The sequence below is a fragment of the Myxocyprinus asiaticus genome, chromosome 14, assembly GCF_019703515.2.
Source record: "Myxocyprinus asiaticus isolate MX2 ecotype Aquarium Trade chromosome 14, UBuf_Myxa_2, whole genome shotgun sequence".
Taxonomy (NCBI): Eukaryota; Metazoa; Chordata; class Actinopteri; order Cypriniformes; family Catostomidae; genus Myxocyprinus; species Myxocyprinus asiaticus.
In genome coordinates, this window is record NC_059357.1 from 15,537,971 (window position 1) to 15,549,653 (window position 11,683).

At 38.9% G+C, this 11,683-nt stretch overlaps 1 protein-coding gene across 1 annotated transcript in view; it reads left to right on the forward strand.

The window, feature by feature from the left end:
- znf385c (zinc finger protein 385C) overlaps positions 1 to 9,189 on the forward strand; it is a 117,347-nt gene extending 108,158 nt beyond the window's left edge. The window contains exons 6-10 of the mRNA XM_051716263.1: positions 3,545 to 3,844; positions 4,114 to 4,301; positions 5,149 to 5,247; positions 5,581 to 5,670; positions 8,962 to 9,189. Of these exons, the coding sequence (XP_051572223.1) occupies positions 3,545 to 3,844; positions 4,114 to 4,301; positions 5,149 to 5,247; positions 5,581 to 5,670; positions 8,962 to 9,189 (905 nt within the window). The remainder of the gene's footprint in view (positions 1 to 3,544; positions 3,845 to 4,113; positions 4,302 to 5,148; positions 5,248 to 5,580; positions 5,671 to 8,961) is intronic.
- Positions 9,190 to 11,683: the final 2,494 nt, after the last annotated feature.

Sequence of the window (11,683 nt, forward strand, 5' to 3'; positions counted from 1 at the left end):
AGTTTAGAGGTGTTGCCATATATAGAGAAAAAGAAATCATATAGTTGGCGCCTTAATGTGTCCCTTTTGCAAAATCCTGATTTTCAACAAATGTTAAAGACTGAAATCAATGTTTATATGGAGACCAACTGGTCCTCAGTATCCTCTGTGGGCGTGGCTTGGGAGGCACTTAAGGTGGTTCTTAGGGGTCGGATCATACAGTATGCCTCATTCACCAAAAAAATCCAAAGCACGAGAACTTGTGGAGTTGGAAGGAAATATTAAAACTGCAAAGGCAGAGCTGAAGTGCCGTTTGTCATCTGATGGCCTCAGAGAATTGACCCGATTGAAATACAGATATAATACTATTTTGTCACGGAAAGTGGAGTTTTGGCTATTCAGGACAAGACTTTGAGTTGGGGGACAAAGCAGGAAAACTTGTGGCTAGATATATAAAGCAGAGAGAGTCTTTTCCTACCATTCCCTCAGTGAAATCTGCTGGTGGTGAAATACTTACCTCGGCCATTGATATTAATAATGCTTTTAAAGAATTCTTCTCTGATCTCTATCGTTCCACGTCTTCATCTACTGATGAAGATATTAAAAACTTTGTGGAACCATTAGATATTCCTAAACTGATGACTGAGCAAAAAAATTCTCTTGATTCTGCGATAACCTTGGAGGAGCTTGGCGAGGTTATTAAGGCCTTACCAACAGGCAAGTCTCCATGGCCTGACGGATTTGCCGCTGAGTTTTTCAAATCTTATGCTACAGAACTGGCTCCACTTTTGCTAGAAGTTTATACTGAATCATTAAAGAATGGAAAGCTCCTGCCAACCAAACCCAGATCAGTCTGATTCTTAAAAAGGACAAAGATCCAAGTAAGTGCAAAAGTTACCGTCCAATTTCCCTGGTCCAGTTAGATGTAAAAATTTTGTCAAAAATTCTGGCTAATCGATTAAGTAAAGTTATGATATCTCTTATACATATAGATCAGGTGGGGTTTATTCGAGGCCATAGCTCTTCTGATAACATTAGGCATCTCATTAATATCATGTGGTCAGTAGCGAATGAACAATCTCCGGTCGCTGCCATCTCACTTGACGCTGAAAAGGCATTTGATATGGTAGAATGGGATTATCTTTTTAAGATTTTGGAAATGTATGGGTTCGGGAGTACTATTATTGGTTGGATTAAGCTACTTTATAGATACCCTGTAGCAGCGGAACAAACAAGTGGACTAATTCCAGATTATTTTACTCTGGATAGGGGCACCCAGCAGGGTTGCCCTCTTTCCCCATTATTGTTCTGTCTTGCCCTGGAACCATTAGCAGCCGCGATAAGAAAGGAGGATGATTTTCCAGGGGTGATTGCGGGAGGTATGGCGCATAAGCTTTTGCTTTACGCAGATTATATTTTATTATTCGTCTCTGACCCTACTAGATCTATGCCTTGCCTCCACAGAATTGTTAATTCCTTTTCCAAGTTCTCAGGATACAAAGTCAATTGGTCTAAATCTGAAGCTTTGGCTTTGACAGCGTACTGCCCAATAACGGCTTTTCAGCCGGGCACCTTCCAGTGGCTCAAACAGCAAATTAAGTATTTGGGAATTTTATTCCCAGCAAATTTGTCTGATTTAGTTAGAGTTAATTTTGACCTCTTAATAAAACATTTTTCGAATGATGTGGACAGGTGGGCTTCATTACATTTATTGATGATTGGGAAGGTTAATGTTATTAAAATGAATTGTTTTCCAAAATTCAACTACCTACAACAATCTCTCACTGTAGATGTCCCTCTCTTTTATTTTAAGCAATTTGATAGTATAGCGAAGTCCTTCATTTGGAATGGAAAGCATCCCAGGTTATATTGCAACAAGTTACATAGGCCGATTGACAAAGGTGGGCTAGGCCTACCCAAGATTTTGTTTTATTATTATGCGTTCGGTCTCAGACATTTAGCTCATTGGTCACTTCCATCTGAGAGAGCCCCTCCCTGGTTTGGAATTGAACAGAAAGTTATTGCCCCTATTTTACTATTACAAAGCCTTTCTATTAAACTAATTGGAGAAGTTAAGTTGCACCCCATTATCTTGCATCTGCACACGCTATGGACAAAAGTGTCCAGAGTGTTTAATTCAGACATTTATTTAAATGTTGCCTCAAGCATGTGGCTAAACCTAAAGTTGTGTATTGGTGAGTCCCCTTTCTGTTGGTTGGAGTGGATTGAGAGGGGTGTTAATACACTCAGTGACCTACAGTATATGAGAGTGGTGGGTTGAGATCGTTTGAAAATTTGGTCTAACATTTCAGGATTCCTAGATCTCAGTTCTTCAGGTACTTACAGCTGTGCCACCTGCTTTGTACTATTTTTGGGAGTAGCATACACCCCCCTAAAAGGGCAGATACTCTAGAAGTGGTGATTACTGCTTTTGGAAAAGGTCATGAGGCATCAGTGTATTACTCCCTGTTAATTCAGAGTCTGGAGGATGGAGCTTCAACTTCTCTCAAGAGATTATGGGAGAGAGATTTAAATGTGGTATTTGAGGAGGGAGTGTGGGCTAAGATTCTAAAAAATGTCAAGTCTACATCTAGAGATTCGAAGGTGTGTCTGATGCAATTTAAGATTTTGAATCGATTATATTGGACCCCCTCTAGATTGTATAGACTTGGTCTTAAAGATACACCCACCTGCTGGCGATGCCAATCAGAAGATGGGGACACAACCCATGTTTTTTGGGGATGTGTTAAAATACAGGAATTTTGGTTAAAGATTCAGGGATTTATGTGTGATGTGTTGGACACAAGGTTTTCATTTTGCCCCAGACTCTGCATTTTGGGTGATGGGGAAGTCGTACATTTTGGGGATAGCCACTTGAGAGGATGGGTCCTGGCTGGAGTTATGGTGGCCAGGCGAATAATACTCAGGGGGTGGAAGACGGCAGGGGCACCCTCGTTTCAGGAGTGGTGCAGGGAGGTAAGCGAGGTTTCGACATTTGAGCAGGCAATCTTCAGAAGGTTAGGAAAGTGGGATTTGTTTAATAGGAAGTGGGGTGGATATTTTGATCTTTTGGTGGGTTCTCGGGGAAGGGGCAGTGGAGAGGGACTTTTGATTTTTGATTTTTAATTTTTAGTTTGATGTGTATGTGCACTCTTGCTTTTTGAAAGTATTTTTTTTTTAGTTTGTTTCAAATTTTTTGTTATAATTGTAAGAGACCACTGTAATGCGTGTTTGTGTTGGGTGTAGGGGGGGATGTTCAGGGGGAAGGGTTTAATTTATATACCTGATTCTGTATGTTATGTTGTGTCTATTGGTTTTTTCTGAAAAAAGCAAAAAGAACCACTAACAGAATCAGAAGTCATGAATTTTTTTTTTTTTTATGGAGCCAGTTCTTGGTTCCCAACCCTTTTAATAATCATGATTACAAGGGAAATATATTTTTGACATAATTGTGCAGGCACTACTATAAAGAATAAAACTCATCAAATATCAAAATTGCTCATGCATTTTGTATTATTGATGTGAAAGGCAACAGCAGTCTGACTCACTCTCCTTCTCTTTTTAGCTGCTGTCTGTGACTCAGACTCTGTCATGAGGGTGGATGATGCTCACTCCAGTTCGTTGGTCTTGACACCCATATCGGAGGTATCATCTGCAGACCTGTCTGTCTCCTCCCCTCACTCCCAGCATCCAGACACCGCACTGGAGCCCACCGGTGATGCCAGTGAGACAGGCGCTCAACGGGACAGCCCTACAGGGGACACACAGGTAGAGAAGGACCCCAAGAAGATCAAGCAACATCTGCACTGCCCCATCTGCAAAGTTACCGTCAACTCCACCAATCAGATGGAGGCTCACAATAGTGGTGCGTACCTTTGTGTTTGAGTGAGTGTGTACATATTGACACAACATCCCTTTGTGGATATTCAGGGACATCTTCATCAGGACAAAGAATTCGTAACTGAAATAAATATGTGTTTTTTTCTATTCTTAAGATTAAAAAAAAAATATTAGGTGTAGGGTTACTCTATCAATAGAAGTCTGTGGCCCATTTAGATTTAGATTTAGATTATTGGATAAGTAATCAATGTCAATCTATCTATGTCATGTGACTTTCTGTACCTTTCTATGCAGGCACCAAACACAAACTAATGTTGGAGGGACAGAGTGTGCTGCCACGACGACGAGGGAAAGCAATGTCATCTCGCCCCTCATGTAAAAGCAAGCGATTGGCCAACAAGGGAAGTGTAGGCGTGCCCAGCAAGAGCTTCTACTGTGAAGTTTGCGAGATCCATGTCAACTCTGAAACTCAGCTCAGCCAGGTAATAATAACATAACATAAAGGAATAGCTAGATTATTGTCTATTGAGTAACCCTCAGAACCCATCTTGAGTCCAAATATGCCATTTTAGACTATAGTAAAAATCCAACACCAACCAAACCATAAGCAGTTCCAATCCAGGGACACCATGAATATTGGTGGTTAACCGAGGAAGTCTTACTGGTTAATGTAGTCATAAAGGCCTTGTTGGAACACCAGTATCCCATGTTGTGGATCTGCATTCAAAACACAAGATGCTGTATTTTTCAGGAAGGAAGACCCAGCCTTTTCCATGATATACTGGCAAAACAAAGCCATTGTAACAGATGTGTGTTTCTCCAACTGTCAGCGTTGGGTGTCTGTGTGGTGCTGGGGGTTAAACTGTTGACGCCTGATTTCTAGTGCCTAGTTTGTGTTTTCTGGTGAATATAACTCATCAGGTTTCTCATATTGACATTGGAGCTACTTGGAAAATCTTGTGTCTGGTGTCCACTCAGACCTTTAGGACATGACATTTAATGATATTTCATGCTTCCCTTAAGCCGCCTCTGAAGTGTAAAGTAAACAGAAGATGCCTTTGAGATACAGAGAGAGAGAGAGAGAGAGAGAGAGAGACAGAGAGACAGAGAGAGAGAGAGAGAGAGAGAGAGAGGATATTAAAAGAGAGATATTCTTTTAAGTTTAAGGAACAGCTGCTGTTATTTTGTCTTGGACCAGTATGAAATGTCTCGCTCAATTGTCAACACTCCCCATCTTCAGTACAAGGATACTACTTGTCATTATTTCAGGCTTGAAAAATTCTCCTTTATAAATACATAATTATTTCTATATTTGTTTATTCACTTTAGCACATGATCAGTCGACGGCATAAGGATAGACTGGCTGGAAAGCCCCCCAAGCCCAAATTCAACCCTCATGCCAAAAGCCAGCCTACCTCATCAGCATCGGTAAGCAGACACAAGCAAAAAACACAAAACACAGACACACATTTACTTAGCTAACAACTGTAAATGAGCACATACCTTAGACTTGTATTGTTTTTATGAAAAGCTAATTATAAATACTATAGATTACCCCTACCCCTTGTATTTTTAGAAATAAAAAACCTAAATTTATTTATTAATCGTTTTGATGACGTCCTTAAATGTCCCTAAAGGGATGTTTTGTCAGATTTAGCTCACTTCCAGGGACAAATTAGACCCCACACTGAAGCTAAGTGCTTATGTAAACACACACACATTCAGTTATAGCAACTTAACCTTGCTGGTGTCTTGCAGCAGGGCATCAGATGGAACAGTTATGCAAGTGGTGCTGTGTCTGCAATGAAGAAAGTTATCAACCAATGCAATTTCTCCTCTCTTTCCTCACAGGTAAGTGACAGGATTTGTGGCCAATTAGCAGCACACGATTAGACACTTTTAAAGATGTATTGTGTAATTTCTGCACCACTAGTGGTACTAACCTAATTGCAATCTGTTTGTTTGAGCCGCCGGTCTGAAATGGACATAACTAGACTTGCTCAACCAATGGCATTAATTTGGTTTGGCCCTGTGATTTCCACGTTGTGGAAAACACAGACGGGATCGCGGAATCCAGTCATTAAAACGGAACTAAATATAAAATGCAAATGTCACAGACTTTGACATATTTGGGATGAAATTAATGTTTGAATCACAATTAATTTAATTAAAATCGTGATATTTCCTAGTGTGATGATTAAACCACAAAAGGCTGAGATTTACAGTGCATGCTTCAACAGTAAGTCAATGTGAGAAGCCACTGCTTATACACTAACTGCATTATTAACATCACGTGCGCTCTGTGTGTGTTTTAATGACAAAAAGCAGATTACTTTATTCACTGTGAAGCTCATAGCACATGCAGACTATATATTTAAATATTTAACCCTTTTGATATGATACACAACTTTTGATGGCCCTGTTTCACTCTCTGTTCAAGCTGACGAGCCAAACAACCTGTGGTATGTAAGTTTCACATGTTAATGGCACCATCTAATGGTTATTTGTGAAAAAAAGTTGTTTCAATGTTTATATCAATCTATTTAAAATGGCGGTGGACTTGCATGAAAATTGACTCTTATGTTGGGATAAATGACAGCTTATTTTAATAAAGTAAAAGTGACACTAATGATTATATTGTGACTGATATTGAACTTGTGCTTGGTTAAATTTTCTAAAATCCAACTTTGAAATCCATGTATCAAATATGATACATCAGGGTTTTGAGAAACAGTATATCTCTCAGTCACATTACATACCATTCATGCCCACCAAAAAAAGAAGAAAAAAAAAAGAATTCACAGGGCTTTGAAAATTCTGACATACATTTTATAAGATCTATTTGGTCACACTTTATATTAAGTGGCCTTAACTACTTTTTACTAACATTACATACATACAAGACTATGCATTTACTGTGTAACTACATGTTGTTCTGCAAAATTACCATATTTAGTGCTACTGAGGTTGAGGTACATGTAAGTTTAGGAGTAAGGGTAGGGTTAGGGTTAGGGTTAGGATTATGGGTTAGAGTTAGGTTTTGGGGTAAGGGTTGGGTTAGGGTTAGGGGTAAAGTTAACAGTGTAACTGTAACCAGTCCTGCTCGACCCGCTCCAAACGGGATTCAAACCGACGTCGCGGCATGGGAGGCGGGCGCGCTAACAAGGAGGCTAAAGGCTACAGCCCCTAGTGTCAATTGCTAGTGCACCACTTGAGGCCAGGGGAGTGAGGTTTACACACTGCACAGCTATCACGTACCAGCCGGCTCCTATTACATAACTACAAATGTAATTAAATGCAAGTACTTTAAATGTAATTACAATGCAACAACATGTATGTACATAATAAATACATTGTATCAAATGGTTAAGTACATTGTAGTTAAGGCCACCTAATATAAAGATCTCATTATTTTACATTACAAGCTATTATGATGTCATCTTACCATAAGTTCCTGAGACCCAGCGAAAAAAGATTTATAATTTCCCTTTTTTAAATGTCAATATAGTGTTTGCTGCATAAAATACATAAGCAAAAATTGTTTATTGAAAAAATAATATTTTATTCATATTGTATTTGATATGCTAAATTTAACTGTGATACATTTCAATCCATATTTATAGACCATGAGAGGAAGTTGTTATGACCAAGCTCTCAAACATTTGGTATCTCTGAAAAGCCCAGGGAATCCCCTGATAATATCCCAAGATTTACCACTGTAACATGTATGGGCTAAGAAAACTTAAATAACAAATGTCCTACACAAAAATTAATTGCTGGGCCTCAGGAGGATAAGCACATTAGCCCATATAGCGAACTGCTTTTCCAGAGGTGAAATGTGAAGCCGTCAAAAACATTCGGTTTTCCACCAAAAAAGCTCCATTTAACTAGATGCGTGAAATTGACAACATGCGACAGAAATATATTACTTCTGTATAGTAAAATGTAATATTCAATGTAGTAGTAATAATAATAATAATAATGATAATAATAATATATTAATAATAATTACATTAAATTTAAGCAGTATCTCAAGCAAGAGTTTCATAACTGCTTTCATTAATACTGTAATGCTCTACTGTGCAGCACTATTTTGACAAAATTGTAATAATAATAATACAATAAAAAAAACAAAAATAATGCAATGGTATGTTGAAAATGAATTGTTCTGTTTTCATTTAATTAAAATTCTATGAAATAATTTGATGAGAGTTTTTGTTTATGCTAAAATGTAATTAAACTTTAAAACCCAGAATTCAGAGAAAATAAAACGGAAAACACAGAATTTGGGAAAAAAATTATACGGAATTTGTAAAAAACTTAAAAATGGATTTAAAAGGGCCCTATTTGGGGCGGGACTCTCTGTTTTGAGCAATGGGAGATGAGGGGAGTGTTTGAATACAGTCATTGTTTTTGCTATAGAGCGCAACAGTCTGGATCAGGACTAAAAATCCTATTCATTTTCTCCATAGGGGATAGATTTGTTTAACTTATAAACCATTAAAGACAGTCCTACCCTGAGCTCCGAGGTTGTTCATTGATGATATATGCTTCTGTTGAAGCCATCCGTCTGCGTTATTTCATCTTCATTTAAAAAAAATCATGTTTAATAGTGGAATTTCTGGTTAAGAACTACAATACCAATGATTCTGAAGGAAAGTGTTCCACCAATTAGAGAACTGCGGTGCAAAAAGCACACCAAAATACCCCAACAGCGACTGTCCACTCCCATGATGTCAACGCAATCGAGTCGGTCTCTCTACACACTCAAATTACTTACATCTGAATATTTTGCAATAAACTTTAAATATATTATTTATATTTATAATCAACAACTCTAAATTAATAGTTTTATATTTTTCCATCGTTAATTCGATTATGTCAATGCTTCATGGGATTGTAGTTCATTAAAGACAGTTTTTTTGCTTCAAATCAAAGTTTGTAATGTTGTGATTCACCTCAGAGCTAATTGGTTTGATTCATGAGTTCAACTATTTTATAAAGGATTTACTCCGTTTGGTGCCACTAGGGGTACAGAAATTACACGCTTCAACTTCAAAAAAAAAAAAAAAAAAAGCTTAGCGGTATCTGTAGTTCTGCATTGTGATTCATTTTCTCTGTTTGTCTCTCTCTCTCTCTCAGACTAAGCTGGTTCTACAGAAGCATCTGACTAAAAATTTGACCGCCAGCTTTCTTCACACCCCCATGACTCCACCCACCCTCTGCACTGTTACAGCCAATCCGCTCACACTCCGTCACCCAGCAGGCACTACTTTTTTTCAGACACCAATCCTCGGTCCTGCCCTATTTCGGCCAGCGCCCGGACCTCTGAGAGCCACGCACACCCCCATAATTTTTTCACCCTATTGATCACCCAAAATGAGCACAAACAAAACAAACACTCTTTCAACAAGGGTGAACATTTACGTGATTTAGTCTTATGATCCATTCTCAGTGCTGAAAAGTCTGTGTACAAACTTTGTCTGTGCTCCTGCTCTCTCCAAGCTGATACATTCATACACACACATTCAGTATATAAACACAAACACGCACTCTCATAGTGTTCCCTATCCTCCTCAAAGACTGTGCCCAGTGTGGGTCACTCTTGAACTATGCAGCAAAGGGAGAGAGAGTGTGTGTGTGAGAGAGACATAGAAAGAGAGAGTCAGAGAAATTATAGACATGAATGGATGGAATCAAGACTTGTATATGGGAGGGGCCTCAAAGCAAACACCAGCCCACTATGCAGATGAGCGCATGATTGACAGGATACTGTTGTAAGAACGACTGATAAGGAAATGAAATCGCTATTAGAAGGATATTTAGCTTTGCTTTACGAGATATTTATCATTATTCAGAAATTAATCAGGTTTTTATTTTATAATTTATTAGAGGAAAGCCAATTTTAGAGACCTATAACTGCTTTAGCTGTTTGTTTAGTGAGGAAATGCAACATCCCTTTACTTGATGCATCTTTTTTATTCTTTCTACAGTATTTTCAAATGTTATTTGTCTTTTGTAGGTTATCATCTGTTTCCATATGCATAAGTTTGCTGTTGGTCTGTGTATTCACATGTGTTTTGAGGAACCCCGTCTGACCGACTTTTCCTACTAACACAAACCTCATTGGTCTGTCAGTTTACAGATGCGTAGGCTTTCCATTATGAGTAATGACAGAATAATACTGAGTGTGAGTCTAATAGGCGAAGGTGACAATTTTGCACAGCAACGCTGTAATTCAAACACACAGACACACTCTCACACACTCCCAATCAGTGCCCCAATTTTCTCAGTGTTGATGCGTAGATTAGGTGATTTGAGATTGCAGATGCGCGCACACACACGCATACATGCAAAATCTCAGATGAGATGATTATGGTTGAGTCACAATTTGACGTGGCCTTTTATGTCTGCATATTTTGTTCTCAGTATTCCCTCATTATGATCTCACAAAGGTCAGCGTGCCTGTCAAAATCTGTCCATGTCCCATCTTGATTAAGATCTAAACCTGCAGTGTGTCATTAGTTTGTGTATGTATGATCCAAAACCGTGGGTTCATTATTCCTTTGTTTCTATTCAATTGATGGAAAAACATTTTGAGTTTTGATTCCCAAAGCTTCATTGATTTAGATGTGGAGAGGATCCATTGCCAAAATATAATCACTTTAATTGATGTCAGTGAATACATCAATACGTACTCTTGTAAGGCATTTTTGATGCAGGAGAATTTTAAAGATTATACTTGCACAATGCAGTGAAAACAATTTAATTTAGAAATATACACGGATGAGCCAAAACATTATGACCACTCAAAGGTGAAGCGAATTAATATTGATCATCTCCTAACAAGGCCACATGTCAAGGTCTGGGTAAATTAGATGATAATCAGTCAGTCTCATAGTCAACGTGTTCCATCAGGGAATACCATAGCAATGCAATGGTATTCCCTGATAGCAGTGGCCTCTTTCAAAAGGATAATGCACCCTGCACTTCCTCCTTGCACCCTGCACACATTGTTCAGGAATGGTTTTTAGAACATGATGAAGAGTTCAAGGTGTTGCCCTGGCCTCCAAATTCCCCAGATCTCAATCCGACTGAGCATCTGTGGGATGTGCTGGACTAACAAGTCCGATCCACAGCAGCTCCACCTTGCAAATTACAGGACTTGAAGGATCTGCTGCTAATGTCTTGGTGCCAGATACCACAGGACACCTTCAGGGGTCTTGTAGAGTCCATGCCTCGGCGGGTCGGCGCTGTTTTGGCAGCACACGGAGGACTAACAGCAAATTAGGCAGGTGGTCATAATGTTTTGGCTTATCAGTGTATAAAAACACAATGATTACAAGTATACAATGCCTTGCAGAAGTATTCAACACCCCTTGGTGTTTTTCCTGTTTTGTTGCATTACAACCTGGAATTAAAATGGATTTTTGGGGGGTTTGTACCATTTGATTTACACAACATGCCTACCACTTTGAAGGTGCAAAATATTTTTTTATTGTGACACAAACAACAACTAAGACAAAAAATGTTTGTTTTAAAGGCAAAACTGCTCCAGCTCCTTCAAGTTAGATGGGTTGCTTTAGTGTACAGCAATCTTCAAGTCATGCCACAGATTCTCAATTGGATTGAGGTCTGGGCTCTGACTGGGCCATTCCAAGACATTTAAATGTTTCCCTTTAAACCACTCTAGTGTAGATTTAGCAGTATGTTATTGTCCTGCTGGAAGGTGAACCTTCGTCCCAATCTCAAATCTCTGGCAGACTGAAACAGGTTTTCCTCAAGAATTGCCCTGTATTTAGTGCCATCCATCTTTCCTTCAATCTTGACCAGTTTTCCCGTCCCTGCCGATGAAAAACTTCCC